Source organism: Apodemus sylvaticus, chromosome 6 (assembly GCF_947179515.1).
Source record: "Apodemus sylvaticus chromosome 6, mApoSyl1.1, whole genome shotgun sequence".
In the NCBI taxonomy this organism is placed as follows: domain Eukaryota; kingdom Metazoa; phylum Chordata; class Mammalia; order Rodentia; family Muridae; genus Apodemus; species Apodemus sylvaticus.
Window position 1 is genome coordinate 46,153,382 of NC_067477.1, and position 21,296 is coordinate 46,174,677.

A 21,296-nucleotide genomic window follows, 5' to 3' on the forward strand; every position below is an offset into this window, starting at 1 on the left:
GGGAGGCAGAGGCAGGCGGATTTCTTTTTTTGTTGTTGTTGTTGTTTTTGTTTTTTCGAGACAGGGTTTCTCCGTGGAGTCTTGACTGTCTTGGAACTCACTCTGTAGACCAGGCTGGCCTCGAACTCAGAAATCCGCCTCCCAAGTGCTGGGTTCACAGGCGTGCGCCACCATGCCCAGCTGCAGGCGGATTTCTTATTTTGAGGCCAGCCTGGTCTACAGAGTGAGTTCCAGGACAGCCAGGGCTACACAGAGAAACCCTGGGGGGGGGGGGGGGGGAAGGCTAAGGTAAAGACATTTATATTAATTGCATTGACAAAAGGAAATCTCAAAAAAGCTCAGCAGTGGCTTTGTTCTCTGGTTAAATCTCATGAAGAGCATTTTGAATAAGCGTAACAAGCTTAGAAAGGAAAAATGTAAAATATATGTTGAGTATTAAAGGGGTAGCAGAAGTGAAATGGAGCTGAATCCTGTATTCTAGGAGATAACAAATACAATAGAGTAGGACTGTGGGGCAAGAGTTCACCCAGTTAAGTTTAGGTCCCAGCATGATAGACCTTAGGAGACGCTTGAAGATCTCTGAGTTCAAGGTTAATCCACAGAGCAAGTTCCAGGACAGCCAAGCCTTGGCAGTGAGGGAGTTGGAAAACAGAAAGCTGGTACAAAATAAGGGGGGGCCACGTTCCAGCCCCAGTAAGCAGCAGAACTCTGCAGCTTCACCAGGCGGCACTGGCTTTATAGAAGGGACTACTGGGATAATTGATGCTGGCTAGCTGGAGCTGAAAAATTAGTGGTGATTAAGAGACCAGTATCACTGAGGTGAAATCTGGGACGTGTTCTCTGAGAGCACAAAGAAGCTGTGTTCCAGAGATAGCCAAGGTTGTACCTCGCGCTGCAGCTGGACTTTGTAATGCGTAAGAGTCACCCAGCTGGTACTGGTTTTGAAGGCATGAAGGGGTCATGAAGAGCAGCTGAGGCTTGGCACTGTGAGAGGCCAGGGAAGGCCAATGGTGAAGGTGCAGCCCCAGTTGCAGCTGATGGCCCAGGACTGAGGGTCCTGCAAAGAAGTTATTGGGCCCAGGCCTGGTAGTTCAGCTGCCATATCTTGATCTAAGGAGAGAAGCACATTTGGCTAAGAAAAATTCATTGCCACCTAAGCTTGTCACGGTGTACTTTTTTATCTTCTTTTCCTGAAGCAGGGCCTCATGGTGACTAGTCTGGCTAGGAACTCAATGTATGAAGGAGGATGGCTTTGAACTCTTGATTCTCCTGCCTCCATGTCATATGTTCTAGACTTACAAGCTTAACCCACCATGCCAAGCCACATCAGAAAGAAAGAAAGAAAGAAAGAAAGAAAGAAAGAAAGAAAGAAAGAAAGGAAGGAAGGAAAGAAGGAAGGAAGGAGGAAGGAAACAAGCTTCTAATACATTTATAAACAAATTAATTATTCTTAATATAAACAGTGAATTAATCAGGCAGCTGTATTTCTTTATCTTATGCTATTCTCCAATAACCACACAGAAAAAACAAGATTTATTCAAAACTGCACCTCCACAGCTGGGCAGTCAAATGGTCTACCTTTACCTCCAGAGCTAACCTGGCCCTCCCAGCCCCACCCCGTGATACTTGTGCATTACTATTGATCTGATTGTTCAGAATCTTCTTCCTGACTCCAGCTCCTGCATCCTACCAGCTGAGCCGAAGCTCCCTCTCTCCTTCCTCTGGCTGACGATGTTCCATCCTAGTCTCTATTCCGTCCAGCCACTGGGTCATCAGCATTTATTGATAAGGCAGAGAATAAACGGTAAGAACTGTTTACACAAACTTGAGATGGGAGATTCTTGGTATAAGCTCCAGATTAACAAGATATGAAAGCAGAAAAATCAGCATTTGAATAACCCAAGGGTAAGCTTTACATAGCATTCAAAACATTGTGCCTACATGGCTATACAGTTCAGCGGACAACTTTTAGGGGCCAGTTGTCTTCTTCTTCGATGTGGATCTGAGGGATTAAACCGAGTCCGGAGGTGTGGTGGCAAGAGCCTTTATAGCCTTTGAGGTATTTCGCTGGCCCTCTAGCCTATCCCTTTGAATAAAGACAAAAATCTCCAAGCGGATCTAACATCCAAGCAATGTTGAAAACCATGGATCTCGTATCAGCTACAGCTTTCAGAAAGAAAACCAAGCAGGCATTCCCGTACACATCAATTACAGATTATTAATATCACTAATATACCCAATGTATACTGAGCATTCGCTATGTGCCTGGAAGATTCCTAAATGTTTCTCTGTTAAGAACTCATTTAGCCGGGCGTGGTGGTGCACACCTGTAATCCCAGCACTTGAGAGGCAGAGGCAGAGGCAGGCGGATTTCTGAATTCGAGGCCAGCCTGGTCTACAGAGTGAGTTCCAGGACAGCCAGGGCTATACAGAGAAACCCTGTCTCGGAAAGCCAGAAAAAAAAGAACTCATTTAGGCAGTTGGCATGGTGGCGCACACCTTTAATTCCAGTACTTAGATGGGAGGGACACAAGGAGGGATGCTTGTGAGTTCCAGGACAGCCAGGGTAATATAGCTGCCCTGTCTCACAAGACTAAAACTATCATTTCATTTTGCTAGAAACCCAATAACCTAGATGTTACTTTTACATCTGAGGAGATTACAGCACAGAAGTTAAGAAATCCGCTTAAAGCCACACAAGTAGCAAGACGTGTGAAAGTTTCTAGGTATTTTAGATAGAGATATATACAAAGCTGCATATTTATCTCATATCACTTAAGTTATCTTATTATTTTTGTAGATGGGTGTTTTGGCTGCATGTTTATATGTAACCCCAGGAACTGGAGTTACAGATAAGTTTCCAGATGGGTGCTGGGAGCTGAATTCAGATCCTCCGGAAGAGCAGTCATCACTCTTAACCACTGAGACACCCCTCCAGCTATTTTTTTTAATGGAGCTTATATTTAATTTCCTCTCCACTCAAGCAAAACACACCCATACCACCAATTCCCAGTTATCCACCAAGAAGCAAAACCTAAATTATCTCTTTACAATCTAATATGAACACATCAGGAAAGAACACAGTAAGAAGGCGTGATCATATATTTATTCATAATAATATATTCATAACCAGAAATAGGTACTTCAGTAATCTACATGTTGAAAAGACTCAAAGACATAAAACAGGCAAATGCACACGCGTGCACGTGCTCTTCTGGGGTGTCTGAAGACAGCTACAGTGCACTTATATATAATAAATAAATCTTTGGGCCAGAGTGAGCAGGGCTACAGTTTACTTACTTCACACCCATGAGGAAGTGTATTTATCAAAAGGGCAAGGCCAAAGGTTCAGCAATTAAAAGTCCTTACAGAGTAAGCCTGACAACCCTGATTCCTGGTCATCCCTCAGTGAAGAGAATCTACGACAAGTTGCCCTCTGGTCTCCACATGTACACATCATTCAAGCTCACTGTGTGTGTGTGTGTGTGTATGTATATATGTATGTATGTATATATGTATGTATGTATGTATGTATGTGTGTGTGTGTATGTATATATATATATATATATATATATATATATATATATATATATATATATATATATATAATAAATAGGGAAGCCCAGAAAAAAATCTTGGTACACTGTTGGTGGAAACTTGAATTCATATGACCACTAAAGAAAGTAGCATGGAGTTGCTTTTTAAAAATCAGAAATATCCTTCTATGGCAAAAACCAAGATGAAGCAAACAGCTATGGGGTCTGGCTCTCAGATTTCACTGTACCAGTGGCTGGTGGGGCCTGGACCTACAATGCCACCGCTGTTGTCACAGTCAACTCAGCATCAAGACTGAGGAACTAAAGACCAGTAAATACTACTGTTCCTAGCCTATAGTATATGGGTTAATTTATGGGTTTTGTTTGTTTGTTTGTTTGTTTTTTTTAAATTAGGCAGGGCAGGGTGGTGCAGGGCTTTAATCCAGCACTCCAGAGGCAAAGGCAAGCAGATCTGAGTTTGAAGCCATCCTGGTCTGCAGAGTGAGTTCTAAGACAGCCAAGGCTACACAAGAGAAACACTGTTTCAAAAACAAACACACACACACACTCACACACTCACACACTCACTCTCCCTCCCTCTCCTTCTCTCCCCCCCCCCCTGTCTCTCTACATGTAGGGCTCTCTAGATGGCTCAGTGGTTAAGAGTACTGTCTATTCTTCCAAATGACCCATGTTCAATTCCCAGCACCCCCTGACAGTTCACAACTGTTAACTCCAGCTCCAGGGAATTGATTTGACACCCTCATAGAGACATAAGTACAGACAAAACACAGATACACTAAATTAAAAAATAGCAACTAAAAAAAGTTACAAAGTATCCCATGGCTATGTACAGACTATGTATCCATTTAAAAATGTAAAAATAAAATCAAGTTTTAAAAATTAAAAACAAAATAGAATTATCAGAACTAACAATCCCTTTCCTGGATATGTAACCAAAGAAAAGCAAACTACAACCTTGTAAGGAAATCTGTCCACTAATAACAATTGTAGCATTATTCACAAGAGCTAAAATATGGGAGCAGCCTATCTAGGTTGTGACCTTATTAATGGTTGCTCTTATGACATTACAGATTCTTTTGAAGCCAGGGCATTGCAGGTGGCAGTTTCTCTACCACTGAATACTCATGGCTTCAAAAGACAAATGGAGAAAAGAGAATTAGACATACTGTGAAATATTACTCATCCTTAAAAAGGAGATCTGTCCCATGGATATTATGCTTAAGGAAACCCCTGACACTGTTAAGAAAAATGTTACATAACTGCATTTATAGGAAAATTAAATCCAAGCACACAGCTAGAAATAAAACAGGGGAGGGGTAGAAACCACATATTCCAAAGACTACAAAGTAGTCAGGAGCTCCAGGGTAGAACAAAGGACTGTGGGTAATCAAAGGATACTGTAGCCATCAGATAGTGCCCAGTAAGTTTATTTTAGCAAGTCTTATAAGAAGTAACCACCCATGCATCTGTCACTTTAGTAACCATATACATTATTACTACCTATATGTATCCCATAATATGTGGCCAACCTTAAATATACATAGTAAGTTTTTTTAAAAAAAATACTATGTATGTGCAGGTGTGTGTGTATAAGCATATGCCATGCCTATACATGAGTACCTAGAAGGCTCAAGTTACAGGCAGTTGTGAATGCTAAGAACTGAACTGAGTTACCTGGAAGAACAAGTTGTGCTCTCTTAATCTCTGAGCCACCTCTCCAGCCCCCCCCCCCCCCCGTGCCCCCACATTAAGGTTTATGAAAGAAAAAAAGCAGGCATGGTGATATATGTCTTTAGTCCCAGCACTCAGGAGAGGCAGAGGCAGGTAGATCTCTCTGAGGCCAACCTGGTCTACAGGATGAGTTCTAGGACAGCCAGGGCTACACAGAGAAACTCTGTGTTGAAAAGCAAGTAAACCATCAAAAGCCTGATGTAGTGGCACAGGTCTGTGCTCCTGATGTAGTCCAAAAACCTAGAGTCCTTCCTTGCCTTAGTATAAGATTAACGATTTAATTTATATTTCTCCTCTAAAGGATCACTTCACTATCATTCTCTCAAAGCTTCTTCTGACAAAGCCAAGTGTTTACTGGACAATTACTGTTAGCCACAGCAGTTAATAAATAACCGGTGATGCCTAATGTTGTAAAAGCAACCTTCAGTAAGTTCACAAAAACACACCTCTCCCTCTCCCCCCACCCCCAGCATTCCCCAATATACTCACTCCCTAAACAAAAAGCAAGAGGAATGTAGCCCAGAGATTAAGCAAGCTTCCTAAATTAATTAAGCTCAATTCCTAGTCCGCTCCCCCCAAAAAGCAAAAGCGTGCTACTTTCTGGGACTTGGCAAACATTTCCACTAGTTAAGCATTTAAACCTGCAGGGCCAGAACAGGTGGTCAAATGGAATATGGAATAGAGTCAGACCACAAGGGGCAAACTGAAAAATAACTTTAATGCCAGGACGAATGGGGGCTGCTAAAGGGCAGGGCATGAGAGGGCTGGCGTAGCTGACTAGTGCAGCGCTTGCCTCGCGTGTGCGATACCTTGGAAGTGAAGCGGACCGGAAGAAAGAGAAAGTAAAAGACAGCATTTGGTGTAACGAGGAATGCGTTGAATTAGAGGAAACCCTCTAGGCCAGGTGTGGTGACACACGCCATTAATCCCAGCACTCGGGAGGCAGAGGCAGGAGGGGATCTCTGTGAGCTCAAGATCAGCATGGTCTACAGAGTGAGTTCCAGGACAGCCAGGGCTCCGTGGAGAGACCCTGTATCAGAAGACAAAAAAATTTAGAAAGAGACCCTTCACGCGTGTCAAATATTGTCACAATCGAATCACCACCAAATTGCAAGGCAAGCGGCTATGCTGGGTTTCTGAGGTTGGACTCCCCAGGTAGCCCATGCCTAGGCAGAATGATGCCAGCAGCTACACTTTTGAGAGCAAGGTCAGGTCAGGACTTGCCGCCAAAACAGGAATGCAGCCACCCCAGGCAGTCTATTGCAGTTGCACATTGGGCCGGGCATGTGTTTCTCCGGTTTCAGGAAAACAGTTTTCAGACTCTACGGGCCGTGTCGATGTCCTCTCTTCCAGCAAAACCCATCTATGCACCTCTCCTGCAGAGCCCAGGCTCATGGGGATCTGAACGCCCTGCTATGAGCCCACCATCACTATTACCCGCAAGTACTTACGCAGAGACCACTTTCCCGTTAAGGATTCCCGCTGGTGCCATGGCCTTTGCTAGTCTGCCACCCACGATGAACACCAGCAAAAATCAGGTTCCAGTCCCTCCGCGCGCGCGCGCCGGACAACACAACCCACGTGCTCAGGGACCTCCCGGGGAAATTCAGCCAGTGCGCCTGCGTCGCGCTCCCAGCAGCAAAGGTGCGCAGGCGACCCGGAATGACGTCGTGACCCGCTGACAGCCGAGGCCCCGGAGCGTCTGCGGGAGCGGTGGGCCCAGGCAACAGGAAGATTGTCACCCAAGACTGGCTGGCGGCTGTGACTGGCTGCGGAAAGAGCCTGTGTGGAGCCCGCCTCTGATGGGCCGGGAGCTTCCCGCTTCGCTTTTAGCCAATCAGAGATAGTGTGTAGGGGGCGCGGTGGGGCGGGGTCTGGGCGGAGCCCGGGCAGGAATGGGCCCGTCGGAGCAAGTTGACCTGGGTTGGGGCTACAGAGTCCTGCAAAACCATGAGATTTTGGGTCGTCCTGGCTTCTCCGGGCAGGAGCTTGGAGGCCCTGGACTAATTACGGCTACTGACCTGAAGCGGGCGATGTGGCTTCCACGTTGTCAGAGTGTGGTGGGGGACACCTGGGATAACTTTGCCTCTCTGTAACCCTCCTAACAAGAGTGAAGATATCGTCCAGGCAATTGCGTCCCTCTGGTTAGCCATCTGCAGAGATGGTACTCCAGGGAATTGAATTTCCATCTGGAATCTTGTGGGCGAAAAGGTGCTTAGTGTCAGCCAGAGTAGAAATTTGTTTCGGGGAAAGATTTCAGAGATCACCTTACAGGACTGAATCCTAGACAGTGATGGACGGGCACCACACCTCGACCTTCACTGTCCATCTCTCTATTTTTTAAATGATTTATTTATTATATGTAAGTACACTGTAGCTGTGTTCAGACACATCAGAAAAGGTCATCAAATCTCATTACAGATGGTTGTGAGCCATCATGTGGCTGCTGGGATTTGAACTCAGGACCTCCAGAAGAGCAGTTAGTTAACTGCTGAGCCATCTCTCCAACCCAATTCAGCTCCATATTAAGTCTGACTCTCTACTTAAACCTTAGCTTCATATTGGACTCAGAAGATAAGACTTCTTTTTGACCCTCTTCCAATGTGGCCATATTGAATAAATCTCCTTTTTCTATATCTTACCATTACTTGCTTAATTGGTTTATTAAGGATGGTGACTAACCTGGTTTATTGGGTTCTCAGAACCCAGGGTCTGACTCTCAATTCTAGTAAGAGTAGGGAGGATCAATCCACAGCCTTGGAATAGAAACAAATTCTCTACACAGCCTTCCATAACTAAAATTGAAGGGTTAAAGCCCAAAGGCAGACTCAGCCCAGCAGCTGAGAGGGGCCTCAGAACAGGAGTGTGGGGGCTCCAGCAGTGTGAAGGGGGCAGAACTCAGGACGAGTGATCCTCTGTGCTCAGCAGATTCTCAGTGTTGAAACAGAGACGGCTTGGCTCATCAACTAGATGCCAGCAAGGCTGACGTCCCTCCCCATCCACCTTGGTGCAGAAATGAGTTGGGCCATGTCCTTGGGAGCCTGCTGGTAGAGGACGGCATCGAAGTTGCTAAATTGGCTTTGCTTTTTCTGCTGCTGGAACTGGGCTGGATTCTTACTGTGGTGTTTGAGGTAAAAGCCGAGAAAACTTATTTCAGACAAGGAAGCTTAAAAATGAAAGCTTTATTCTCTGAGCGCTCAGGGAGGCAGCCAGTTCAGGACCTGAAACATGTCCCAGAAAGGATACTGTGTAACATTTTAAAAGGATGGGAGCACACAGGGAGGGGTGAGCTGCAGTCTTATCCAATTGTATTTTGTTTGACCTTTTGGATTAAGCAAGGGAGTACCCGTTGGAGACTGGGCTGTATCCAGGGGACCTGGCTTCAAGGTCCTTAATTCAGTCTCCTGAATATTAGGTCTGGAGCTCAGAGTGATAAGGGGACAAAGGAGCAGGTGAGCTCCACGTAGTTAATTAGGGCAGAACAGGCGATTGGTTATATATTTTTATAATTTATTCAACTTGGTTTAAAAAACAGCAATTTCTATGTTGTTTACCAGTTAACAGACGATTAAAAAAACATTTGGTGAAGTGGGGTAGGTGTTCATTCCTAGATCTGAGAACATGAACTAGTTGACCCTTTCCAACAAGATGGAGAAGGTGTCCCTGAGACGGCTGGACTCAGACAACTGCCTCCTTACCAGGTATCTCTGAGATGGCTGGATTCCCACAATTGTTTACAACAGAATCTGTTCAGCTTTAGGGAAGCCCCCAGCTGCCTTAGGGCCTGGAACCTCAAATTTAGTTGTTCCTTATAAAATAAATGGAGTCTGTAAACAAAATGTTAGTACCTAGACTAAATTTCTTTGGCTTCTGCCCAACATTATTCTTCTCTGGCTAGTTCCCCCCCCCACACACACACATTGTTCTAAAGATCAGAGCTTCCTTAGGACTTCACCATGTTGTTTCAACCAATGGCATGACACGTGGCTGCGCCCCGACTTTTCTGCCCTGGGAATTAACCCAGTGCTTGGCATGCTAGGCAGGGGGCTTCTACCAGCAGCTAAGTTCCCCCACACCAAGGCAGAGCTTGTACTGAACTTATTGGGTTTTTTTTTCTGCACTAACGTGCGTATTTTAATTTGTAACTTTTGCCTGAAATCTGGGATTGTTTTACATTACATCCATATATAGTTAGATAATCTCAGTTTTATTTCATTAGCAGTTTAACTGAGGTAAAATGTGTAGACTGTAACATTTGCCCATTTTAAAGAATACAAGTGTATGATTTTTAGTTTACAATGTTTGCATTTACAGAGCTGTGTAACTATCATCATGATATAATTAGGAAATTGACACTGTCTTCATTGTTGGTTGGTGTTTTGAGGGGGGAGCAGGTGGTTTCCAACCCAGGGCTTCTACTATGCTAAAACATGAGCTCTACTAATAAACTACAGCTCCAGCCCCTCCTTCAGTATTCTTTGGGTTTTTGGATTTTGGTTTTTCTGAGACAGGGTTTCTCTGTATAGCCCTGGTTATCCTGGAACTCACTCTGTAGACCAGGCTGGCCTCGAACTCAGAAATTCACCTGCCTCTGCCTCTCAGAGTGCTGGGATTACAGGCGTGCACCACCACCGCCCAGCTTTTGAGGGGGGCTTTTTTAAAGATGGGGTTTCTCTGTGCAGCCTTGGCTGTCCTAGAACTCGATCTGTAGACCAAGCTGGCCTCAAACTCACAGAGATCGGCCTGAGTCTGCCTCCTGAGTGCTGAGATTAAAGCAAAGAAAAAGCCTGGAGAGATGGCTCAGTGGTTAAGAGCATTTGGTGCTTTTGAAGAAGACCGAGGCTTGGTTCCCAGCACCCACAGAACAGTTCATAACCACCTAGAACTCCAGTTCCAGGCAACTCAACTTCCTCTTCTGACTGCCGTGGCTCCTGCCATGGGATTTTTAAATGCAAGAAAATGGTCCCGTAAATTGCAGTTAGTGTTTCTGTTGTATATTGCATTTCAAAGAAGATTTTCACTAATTTAGTTACTTTGTTGATGAGAAAGAGGCCCAAGCCCCGTTTAACAGGTAGGAAAATGGTCTTCAGCCCATAAGCCCAAGCCCCAAACCTTGCCGCCTCGTGCCTAAGCTGACCACCTCTGCCGCCTAAGCAGACTGGTTTTCAGCTACAGTAGCTTTGTGTGACCTGGATAATCCATTCATCGGACAAGTAACTGTTGAGCAGCCATTTCTGCAGCTTGCTCCAATGCTGACAGCACCCTGGAGAGCCCAGCATCACAGTGAACTATGTTCTGGTGGAGGACACAAACATTGATTAAATATGTAATTTTAGAGATGAAAGAATAACCATGCTATTACTTATTTATTTTTCTGTGCTAGGGACAAAAGCCGAGATCTTGTGCCTGCTGGGCAAATGTTACACTGGTTGCTAAGTGACACCCCTAGTCCAATGAAATGCTATTTAAAAAAAGTCAGATGAGCCAGTGTGTTAGTAACTTTTCTCTTACTGTGATAAAACACTATGACCAAAGCAATTTCTAGAAAGGAGGTTTTATTTGGGGCTTATGGGTTCAGAGGGTCCATCACCTTAACAGGAAGCATGGGAGGAGGCAGGCATGACAGTGAGACCTGCAGCTATGAACTCACATGTCAGATCCCTAACAGGAGCAGATGATGCACAGGGTAAGGCAAAAGGCTTTAAAACCTCAAAGCCTTCTCCCAGTGACACATCTCCTTCAACAATGCAATGTGTCCTAATCTTCCACTAACTGGAAAACAAAGTAGCCAACCATCTGAGCCTTGGAGGACTTGCAATCCACCACAGCCAGGCACAGTAGTGCGCTGTCTTTAATGCTTGCACCTGGGAGGCAGAGGCAGGTGAATCTCCGAGTTTAAGGCCAGCCTGGTCCAGAGAGCAAGTTTCAGGACAGCCAGGACTTCACAATGAAACCTTTTTCCTGAAAAACAAAAAGGAAAACCAAGGAACACACACACACACACACACACACACACACAGAGAGAGAGAGAGAGAGAGAGAGAGAGAGGGTGCTAAAGGGCTAAAGGATAGGTGCTCACACAACCAATGTTCCATGTCCCCAGTCTAAGCGCCCTGCTTACAAGTGTGATAAGAGAAGTTTCTCTGGGCATCTGGTGTGAGAGAAACCCTACTTAGCAAGGGGCTTGGAGTGTGAGGGAGAAAGCAAGGACATGTGTGGCCTACAGGTAGACTGCCCTTTTTAACATTTTTAGTGAAAGGATCATATTGGGGGACAAGACTCTCAAAGAGAATCCATTAAATTAAAATGTTCTTAGATGCCTCCTGGACATCCAGTCCCTAGAACATTTCAATGTTTAGAATCCCAGGAGACAGGCAGAGGAGATGGCCCCATGGGTAAAAACACAGACCATGCAAGCCTGCCAACCTGAGGTCCAACCCAGACCCAAAGTGAAAATCAGGGTTCAGTAACCAGTGTTCCCCCCCCAGAGATGGAGGCAGAAACAGGAGTGGCACACAGAAGCTGGACACCCCAGAAACCATGGGAGAGCTTGCCTCAAAACAGAGTGGAGAGAGAGAACTGACTCCAGGAAGTTATCCTTTAACACCCACATGAAGGTTTGGGGTATACACACACACACACACACACACACACACACACACACACACACACACACGAGACTGTAATGTCAGAATCCAGCTGCTGCTCAGGCTATAGTAGCACACAGCAGCTCTGCCTGTCTCAGTCACCCACTGGCGTCCTACTGAGACACTGTCAATGTGTCTCTAGCTAAAACTTCCAGGTGGCAGGAGTAAGTTTACATCCAAGTGGGTACAAGTGGGCTACAGCCTACTTCCCACCTCCTTCTCTGCCTCCTGCCTGGGAATCAGAGGGTCTGTCACAGCTTGTGCTTGTGCCTATCCTCAGTACAGTGTAAGAAGAGAATCCTGCTTTGGCCTCCTGAGCCCTGATTTCCTCTCTTCAGAGTCCTGGAGTCTTAACCCCAGTCTAGCTGCCACCTTGAGATGTCTCCGCCTTCCTTGCCGTCTGTGATGCGTTCACCTAGCAACGGTTTCCATGACGTGCAAACATTCTACTGGCAAATTGTACAGGGTGCCCACTCACTAGGGGCTCTCCTGGGGATTGATCTTGGATTTGGGGTTTTCTCTTGATCGTGTTATGGTAAAAGAAAACTTATGTTTTGTTCCTTCACTAATTGAACCATAGTAAACTGTATCCTATGTGTAAGAAAGTAAGACACACAGAGTATGAAGTTGGGATTTATTTTCAGAGTTGTAGAAAGTAAGCAATAACCTTAGATAGTTAGATAGAACTCAGCGTCCATTTAAAACATTTTTATTGCGTATGTAATGCATGTGTACTTACCACAGTGTGCAACAGTGGTCAGAGGACAACTTGCACGAGTGTGTGTGTGTGTGTGTGTACACGCATGAGCGTTCGAGCACATACACATAAGTACATAGACCATGTGAAGGCCAGAGGACAACATTCAGTTCTCTCCTACCAGGTGAGCCCTAGGGATCAAACCTAGGTTTTAGGGGTGTGGTGGCAAGCAGCCTTAACTGGATGACCCTCAGGTTTTAGGGGTGCGGTAGCAAGCAGCCTTAACTGGGTGACCCTCTCATTGGCCTTCTCTCTTCTCTTAAACCTCTGTAAAAGAAAGCCCTAAATAATAATCAGGGCCAGTGAAGACCCTTCCTTGTGTGGCCTGCTGCTCTAGAGTATTCTAATCTGACTATCGTTCTCCTTAGAACAATTTCCTTGCTTCTTTGTGAATCCGTGTGTGCTTACGTCAGCGCTTTGAATAAGTCACCGAGAACCCTGGAACCCAGGGCTTGGAGAAATGGCTCAGTGATGAAAGACACTGACTTCTCTAAGACCCAGCACACACAATGGTTCACAACTCCAATTCCAGGAGATACAGCGCCCTCTTCTGATCACCAAGGACTCATGCACATACACAGACACTCAAGCACACACATATAAACATATAAATATTTTAACAGAGAACCTAGAAACACTCAGCCCAGACCCCGACCTCCAGTTACACTAGCATACTCAAGGGCCTTGGTTTGACCCTTACCACTGAAAGGAAAGTAATATGGAGTTTATACTTTCTTCTGGGGGCAAAAAGAACTCTGTAAACTATTGTATGCACATTATCAATTCGCATTTGAATTTTTGTGGTTTGGTTGTTTCTTAAGTGCTATAGTTAGCATTTATGTTAGTTGAAAATTTTTAAATGAGAGAAATTCACAGATCATAAAGCTATGAGTCCCATATAGCAAGGACTGACATGTGTGCATATATAAATATATATACATATATAATTAAAATTTAAATGTATGATATAATGACATTTCAACTATTTTACACTCTCTTTAGAAACTAGGTCCACGTTGACTCCAAGAAACAAATTCTGCAGGTAGCTCCTTCTGAGGTCTAAGCACTTGGAGACACTCCTAGAAGATTCTGGAAGTCTTTGCTGTTGGCTCTGAGCGCTCTATAGAAACTTTCCTTAGAAGCCCCGCCGGTCACCATCGGTGGATCTGTTGTGCGCTTCCCGTGCCTCCAGCATGTCAAGGCCACTCCAGCCCGTGAGTCACTCGGACCCAGGGAGACTTGCTAACAGTCAAACCAAAGAAGCCTGTGAGGCTAAGCTGCCAGAAGCCAGGCACCTGTCACATCTCTCGGCTTGGGAAAATGCCCCAGTGGTGAGTTGGACTCTGCTACTTTGTCCCTACTTTCGGAAGTAAGATATTGTTTGTGTACCATTGAAAGCTAGTCTAAGAAAGGGAAGGCTCAGCTCTGATGGCCCATTTGCTGGTGTACTTAACACTTCTTTGGTAGAGAATGCTACAAAAGATGAACTCAGGGGCCTGTTAACAGAGTTCAGCAGGTAAAGGTGTTCATTGCGAAAGCCTGATAACCTGCGTTTGATTCTTGGGATCTACGAGGTAGACGGAGAGAGAACCAAGTCCTAAAAGTTGTTCTCTGACCACCACATGCAAGTCGGGGCACATACTCGGACACACACACAAAAACCAAGTTTAAAGAGGAGGGGGCTGGAGAGATGGCTCAGTGATTAAGAGCACTGACTGGTTTTCTAGAGGTCCTGAGTTCATTTCCCAGCAACCACATGGTGGCTCACAACCATCTGTAATGGGATCTGATGCCCTCTTCTGGTGTGTATCTGAAGAGAGTGCCAGTGTAATCACATATATAAAATACATAAATAAATCTTTTTAAAAAAAAGAAAAGAGAAAAAAAGGCTAAATGACATTCCACTTCTTTGTTTGCTTTTTGAAACATCATCTCACCCTATAGCCCAGGCTAGCCTCATATTTATGTCTCCTCCTACATCAGCCTCCAGACTTCTAAGATTGTAGGAGTGAGCCACCATACCTAGCTCTCTGATTTTTTTGAGACTGTATACTGACTGGCCTGACACTATGTAGTCAGGAAAGCCTCACACTTTATATTCTTCTGCCTCAGTTTCCCTAGTGCTAGGATTACAGATAGGCCATCATACCAATCCTCTTCCACTTACATTTTAAAAATTTTATCTATTGGTCTACCTACCTACCTACCTACTGTGTGTGCTGAGATCAGAGAACAATCTTTGAGAGTCAGTTCTCTTCTTCAATATGTGGGTCCAAGAGCAGAATTCAGGTCTTCAGGCTTAGCAAGTGCCTTTACCTGCTGAGCCATCTGGTAAACCCTTCCACTGCTGATTTCCCCAGAATAAGAGACTTAAAACATCTGGATCTAATGAAACCTGCAGTAAGTTTGGGTTTGTTTGCCCTTATTTGATAGTTCAATTTACTAGTGCTCATTTCTCCTAGTCAGAAAGAGAGTGGTCCAGCAGAGGGTCTCTGATCTTACTATTTTGTAGCTGGGGAAACCCCACCAGGAAGCAGTCATGGCATGGTCCAGTCCCCTCTAGAGCACCATACTACTATGGGTTTACAGACTTCTTTCATGACCTTAATGAAGATTTTTCTGGAATTCTTGAAGCAAAAGATGGCCCCTCCATTGACATTTTAAGAGCACCAGAAATTTCTACCCAACTCTTTATCTTATTACCACTAAAGCCGTGGTTCTCAACCTTCCTAACACTGCAACCCTTTAATACAGTTCCTCATGTTGTGGTGACCCCCAGACATGTAGTTATTTTAGTTGCTACTTTGTAGCTGTAATTTTGTTACTGTTATTAATTGTAATGTAAATTCTTGATATGCAGGATATCAAGGTCATGCTTGGGTACATGTGGAGTTTGATGCAAGCCTGGGATACAAGAGACTCTTTTAAAAAAATATTTGGCCACATTTCTACAATCTGATTACATGTGGTCTATTTATTACACCCCATTTCAGCACGAGAAACTGACTGCTTGTGTGTGTGTGTTGTGCTTGTTTTATTTTTTGCATGCCTTTCCCCTTTTCTATTTGCTTAGAAGATATATAATACATGATATTATTTCATATCTATAAAGCTTTTATTATTGGGATGGATTTAATCAAAACACATTTTATGCATGTATGAAATTCTCAAAGTTTTATTGTATTAATATATATATATATATATATATGTATGTATTTGACATAGCTAACCCAAATCTTTATTAGTTGTTTGAATTCTTTGGTACTAAACTTTTATAATTTTTTTTAACTTTTCTGTTCTTAGTGGATATCCCTTTAAAAGAAACTTCTGCAGGGCATGCATGATGGCACATTCCTTTAATCCCAGCACCTAGGAGGCAGAGGTAGGCAGATCTCTTGAGTTTAAGGCTAACCTGGTCTACAAAGTGAGTTCCAGGATAGCCAAGGCTACACAAAGGAATCCTATCTCAAAACAAAAACAAAAAACAAAAAATAAACAGAAAAAAAAACAACAAAAACAAGCAAAACCAGCCAACCATCCAACCTACCGACTGACAAAAACAGAAAAGCAACTTCTTGTGTCCAGGGAGGTGGAACCTTTAATCCCAGAACTGGGAAGGTAGAGGTGGCAGGTCTCTGTGAGCTAAAGGTCAGTCAGGGCTACATAATGAGACCCAGCCTCTAAATAGATAAATGAATACAAAAAATTAAAAAGAAAAACAACTGCTTGTATTAGCTGCTTCTCTGATGCCATGCTAAAAAGCAATAGCAGACAGTAGCTTATGAAAGAGTTTACTTAGCTTTCAGAGGGTCAGAGTCTGTTGTGGGGCGGGGTAACGGCAGCAAGCAGGAGTGACGCCAGGAGCAGGAAGCTGAGAGATCACATCTCAGCCACAGATGAAGAGCGGGGATCCCGCTGGAAGGGGCACGAGGCTTTGAACTCACAAAGCCCTCACACAGTGGTGGTCTAGCTCCAGCTCTCCAAAGCCTTCCCAAACAGCGCCAGCAACTGGGGACCAAGTGTTCAGATGCTTGAACCTAATGAGTTAGAGGAGCTTTCCTTGTTCAAGCTACCACACTGCTTTTCTGCTTTTCCTGTGTGTGTGTGTGTGTGTGTATTGTATGTAAGTGTACATGGGATATATACACATGTACCTGTCAGTGTACAAGCCTGTGCTAGGCTAGAAGCCAACAACCTCAGCCTTCCTGACTCTTCCTCTACTAGCCCTGGAGATAACCACTGAGCCATCCCTCTAGCCCAGCCTTGCCCACTCCTCTCTTTCTCTTCCTTTCCTTTCTTTTCCTTTCTTTTCTTTTCTTTTCTTTTCTTTTCTTATCATCTTATCTTTTATTTTTATTTAAAAGATTGATATATTTGTTTATTTATTTATTATATATAAGTATATTGTAGCTGTCTTCAGACACTCCAGAAGAGGGCATCAGATCCCATTACAGTTGGTTGTGAGCCACCATGTGGTTGCTGGGATTTGAACTCAGGGCCTCCGGAAGAGCAGTCAGTGCTCTTAACCGCTGAGCCATCTCTCCAGCCTGACTATTTTCTACCAAAGATACAACTTAGTGCTCACATCTTTACTATTTTCTTCTCTTTCTCCTCCTTCTCTTTTTCCTTCTCTTCATCTTCCTCCTCCTCCTAATACTCCTTTTCACTTTTTTGGTTACATTCTGTGGTCCAGGTTGATCTCAGACTCAATCAATATTCCTCCTCTAGCCTCCCAAGTGCCGGGATTGTAAGCAGCAGCCGCATCATCCAGCATGTCTACTCCCTATTTTTGCTTGTATTTCACACTTGATAAGTTTGTTTTCTTTCTTTGCAGACTTCATTATTAGAAGTTTTCTAAAGTAAGAACACATTGTAGTAAACTTAGTTTGTTTCTATAAAATGTCTTTATTCTGTTCTTAATCTTAAAACAAACTGGACGTGTATTCCAAGTACTTGGGACACGAGAGTTTCACAGTTTGACTCCAACTTGGGCTATATATCCAAACCCTGTCTCAAACAAAACATTCAAACATAATTTAATTCAGTATGGTATACTGGATGACAGTTCTGGTGTTCCATTGATTTTTAGGAAACACTAATTTTATGCACTACTGTAAATTTGAAAGTATGTTTCCAGCTAAGTATGAACAATATGAATGTCTCTGCTTTATCTGCCACCCCAACTGCTGAGATAAAATGTGGGAGGCTGGAGAGATAGTCACTTGGTCAACTGCTTACATTGTAAACAAGAAGATCTGAGATAAGTTTCTGGCATCCACAAGAAACCCCCAGGCACAGCCAAATGGGTTGTAATTCTAGCACTATAGAAGCAGACACAGGTAGATAGATCCCTACTACAGGAGGAAAGAGCCAGTAAGACTCATCTCAGAAAACAAGGTGGATAGCACCTAAGGAACCACACACACACACACACATACAACTTAGACATTCACACAATACACACCATACACACACCCACACACACTGACATATACTCAAACATACACACAAACACACTAACCACACACACACACACACACACACTCACAGAATATTCACCATATGTACACCAACCACACACACTAATATATACTCACACACATACCACATACCACATACACATACACACACACACACACACATATATATATATCACACACACACACACAAACACAAAAATGGAAAGAAAGGAAAGGAAAATATGGAAATGTAAGCCATGGGTGGCTCATCCTTCTACCCCCACCTCCTGAGTGCTAGGATCACAGGCGTAGGCCACCCTGCCTGGCTTTCCGATAGCTACCTTTCTTCCCTTTTCTTTTTAGAAACTGCTTCTTTTTTTTTTTTTAAGGAAAAAAATGAGTTCATTTTACATATAAATATGTGTGTGTATAGTTTGTGCATATGAGTATAGTTGCCCTCAGAGGCCAATGGAGGAAGTCAAATCTCTTGGACTAGAATTACAGATGGTTCTGACCCACCTTGTGTCCTCTGGAAGAATGGCAAGTGCTCTTAACATCTCTCTAGCCCCAAAAACCATCTTTCTCTTTCTTTTTAGATTTACCACCAGGCGATGGTGGCACATGCCTTTAATCCCAGCACTTGGGAGGCAGAAGCAGACAGATTTCTGAGTTCAAGGCCAGCCTGGTCTACAGAGTGAGTTCCAGGACAGCCAGGGCTACACAGAGAAACCCCCTGTTTCAAAATAAACAAACAAACAAACAAAAAATTAGATTTACCTTATGTACATGATTTTTTTGCCTTCATGCATGTATCTGCACCATGTGCCTGCCTGGTGCCCTGGGAAGTCAGAAGAGGACATTTGATCACCTGGAACTGGAGTTACAAATGGTTATGAGTCCGGTGGGACCTAGCATTGAACCCAGGTCTTCTGCAAGAGATACATGTGCTCTAAACTGTTGAATCATCTCTTTAGAACCTACTTTTAAAATTCTTACTGTGCATGCATTTGTGTGTGTGTGTGTGTGTGTGTGTGTGTGTGTGTTAGGTACACCAATGTGTATATTTGTGTGCATGTGTGAATGGGCTTGCAGGTCAGAAGAGTGTGTCAGGTGTCCTGTACCCTCCACCCCACTCTATTCCTCTGCAGCAGAGTTTCTCCCTGAACTTGGAGCTTGTAGGGTTTTTTTTTTTTTTTTTTTTTTCTGTCTAGACTGGAGGTCACCAAGCCTCAGAAATCCTCCTGTCCCTACCCTGGCCTGCCCAGTGCAGTCTACAGGCCTGCTCAGGACCATGACTTGCTTTTTATAGGGGTGCTGGAATCTGAACTCTTGACCTCCTGCTTGCCCACTTAGCCATCACCCCTCCCCTAGAGTTAACTACAGGTTTATGTAGATTGTCGTTTGATTCCTGTACTCAGAGGTCACAGCACACAATTCAGACGAGCTGCGTTTGATTCCTGCTAGTAGAAACTGTTAGGTAAGTATTCAGTTTAGGAGAAGATAACGCAGGTTAGTGTGATACTTGCCGTTTTCCTGGAAACTGGCTTGCTAGGATGGTATCTTAGAATAAATATCTTAAAGCTGAGTCCCGTATGCAGCTACTTATTGTAACGTTTGTGTGGTTTTGTGGGGTTTGATCCACAGGGTGCACATTTAGTTCCTTAACTAGTTGTTTCTCTTTATAGGCTTGCTTTGATCCACCTCTTGAAGTGGATCCTACCAGGAACCCAATCAGACACAACAAAAAGGCAGCAGATCCTGCCCATCCTGACCTTGCCAGCTTGTTGGTGAAAAACAAGACTCTCTTAGCTGAGGTATGCAGCTTACAAAAATGAAAGTGGTGACTGTATCTTCTGAAAGGTTAGGAAAGAGTTCTGTTAACAAGGCCTCGAGGCATTATCTTAACCTAGTTTTGTCCCTGTCCCACACCGAACTCTCTCATTACTGAGGAGCACAGTAGCTTCATGTCTGCCCCTAACACGCCTACTGAGGATGGTACCTCATTCAGTGCTTCTGGAAGTCAGAATGTTGCTAGCTAGCGGAATACTATGCTCAAAATTTATGACACAGGAGCCATAGAGATGGCTTGGCAGTTAAGAGATTTGACTGTGCTTCCAGAGGACCCAGGTTTAATTCCTAACACCTACATGCTAGCTCTGTAACTCTAGTTTCAGAGGAGATGATGCTCTGTTCTAGATCTCTGAGATTTTTGAGACCAGCCTGGTCTACAGAGCGAGTTCAAAGACAGCCAGGGCTACACAGAGAAAACCTGTCTCAGGAAAAAAAAAGGACACTAGTTATACTGGACATACTAGATTACAGACCATCTTAATGATCACATTTTATCTCAATTACTTAAGTCAAAAACATAGACACATTATGAGTTGAGAAGGGCCAGGGTCTTCAATATACCAAGTTGGAGATGCTCAATTTGTTCTTTTTCTGTCCCCCCCCTCACCAAAAAAAGCCCTTAGTAAAGGCCTTCTTTGCTATCTTATCTACCGACAGCTTGGTCCCAGACTCCACTTAAAAAGAAACAGATATAGCTGTGAGGGGCTGGGTTTGTAGCTCAGAGGGAAGAGCACTTGCCTTACCCATACAAGGCCAGATTCGATACTCAGCCCCAGGAGGGAGGGAGGGAAGGAGGGAGGGAGGGAGAGAGAGAGAGAGAGAGAGAGAGAGAGAGAGAGAGAGAGAGAGAGAGAACATGCTTCTATGTGAATTTGTTATTTCTTTTCATTTTATTTTATATTTTACATTTTAAAAGTATATTTACCTCTATGCAGGGTGGCTTATACTCGTCACCCCAGTATCAGAAGGCTGGGGAAGGACTACTGAATTTGAGAGCAGCCTTGAGTTACATGGGACCTTGTCTCCAACAAATAAACAAGCAAGCAAACAAACAAACAAAAATAGAGACTGGGGAGATAGCTTAGTTGGCCAAGTGTTTGTCATGAAAGTATGAAGAACTGAGTTTGGATCCCTAGAACCCCTTTAAAAATCCAGGTGCTGTGATGTACACCTGTAATCCAAATCCTGGGAGGCAGAGACAGGACAAACACCTCTCCCCCTTGAGTTTGCTGGCTGAACCGGTGAGATCCAGGTTCAGTGAGAGACCTTGTTTCAAAAGTTAAGGTGGAGG

General features: G+C 44.0%; 2 protein-coding genes across 3 annotated transcripts in view; one reads left to right on the forward strand and one right to left on the reverse strand.

Annotated features, from left to right (window-relative positions):
- Mthfd1 (methylenetetrahydrofolate dehydrogenase, cyclohydrolase and formyltetrahydrofolate synthetase 1) overlaps positions 1-7,051 on the reverse strand; it is a 65,439-nt gene extending 58,388 nt beyond the window's left edge. For both annotated transcript variants that reach the window (XM_052185633.1, XM_052185634.1), the window contains exon 1: positions 6,743-7,051. In XM_052185633.1, coding sequence (XP_052041593.1) covers positions 6,743-6,783 — 41 coding nt within the window. In that variant the 5' untranslated portion in view covers positions 6,784-7,051. The remainder of the gene's footprint in view (positions 1-6,742) is intronic.
- A 135-nt stretch (positions 7,052-7,186) lies between these two features.
- Positions 7,187-21,296, forward strand: part of LOC127687902 (coiled-coil domain-containing protein 170-like) — a 47,113-nt gene continuing 33,003 nt past the window's right edge. Inside the window, exons 1-3 of the mRNA XM_052186719.1 lie at positions 7,187-7,383; positions 8,305-8,422; positions 19,840-19,968. Coding sequence (XP_052042679.1) covers positions 7,187-7,383; positions 8,305-8,422; positions 19,840-19,968 — 444 coding nt within the window. The remainder of the gene's footprint in view (positions 7,384-8,304; positions 8,423-19,839; positions 19,969-21,296) is intronic.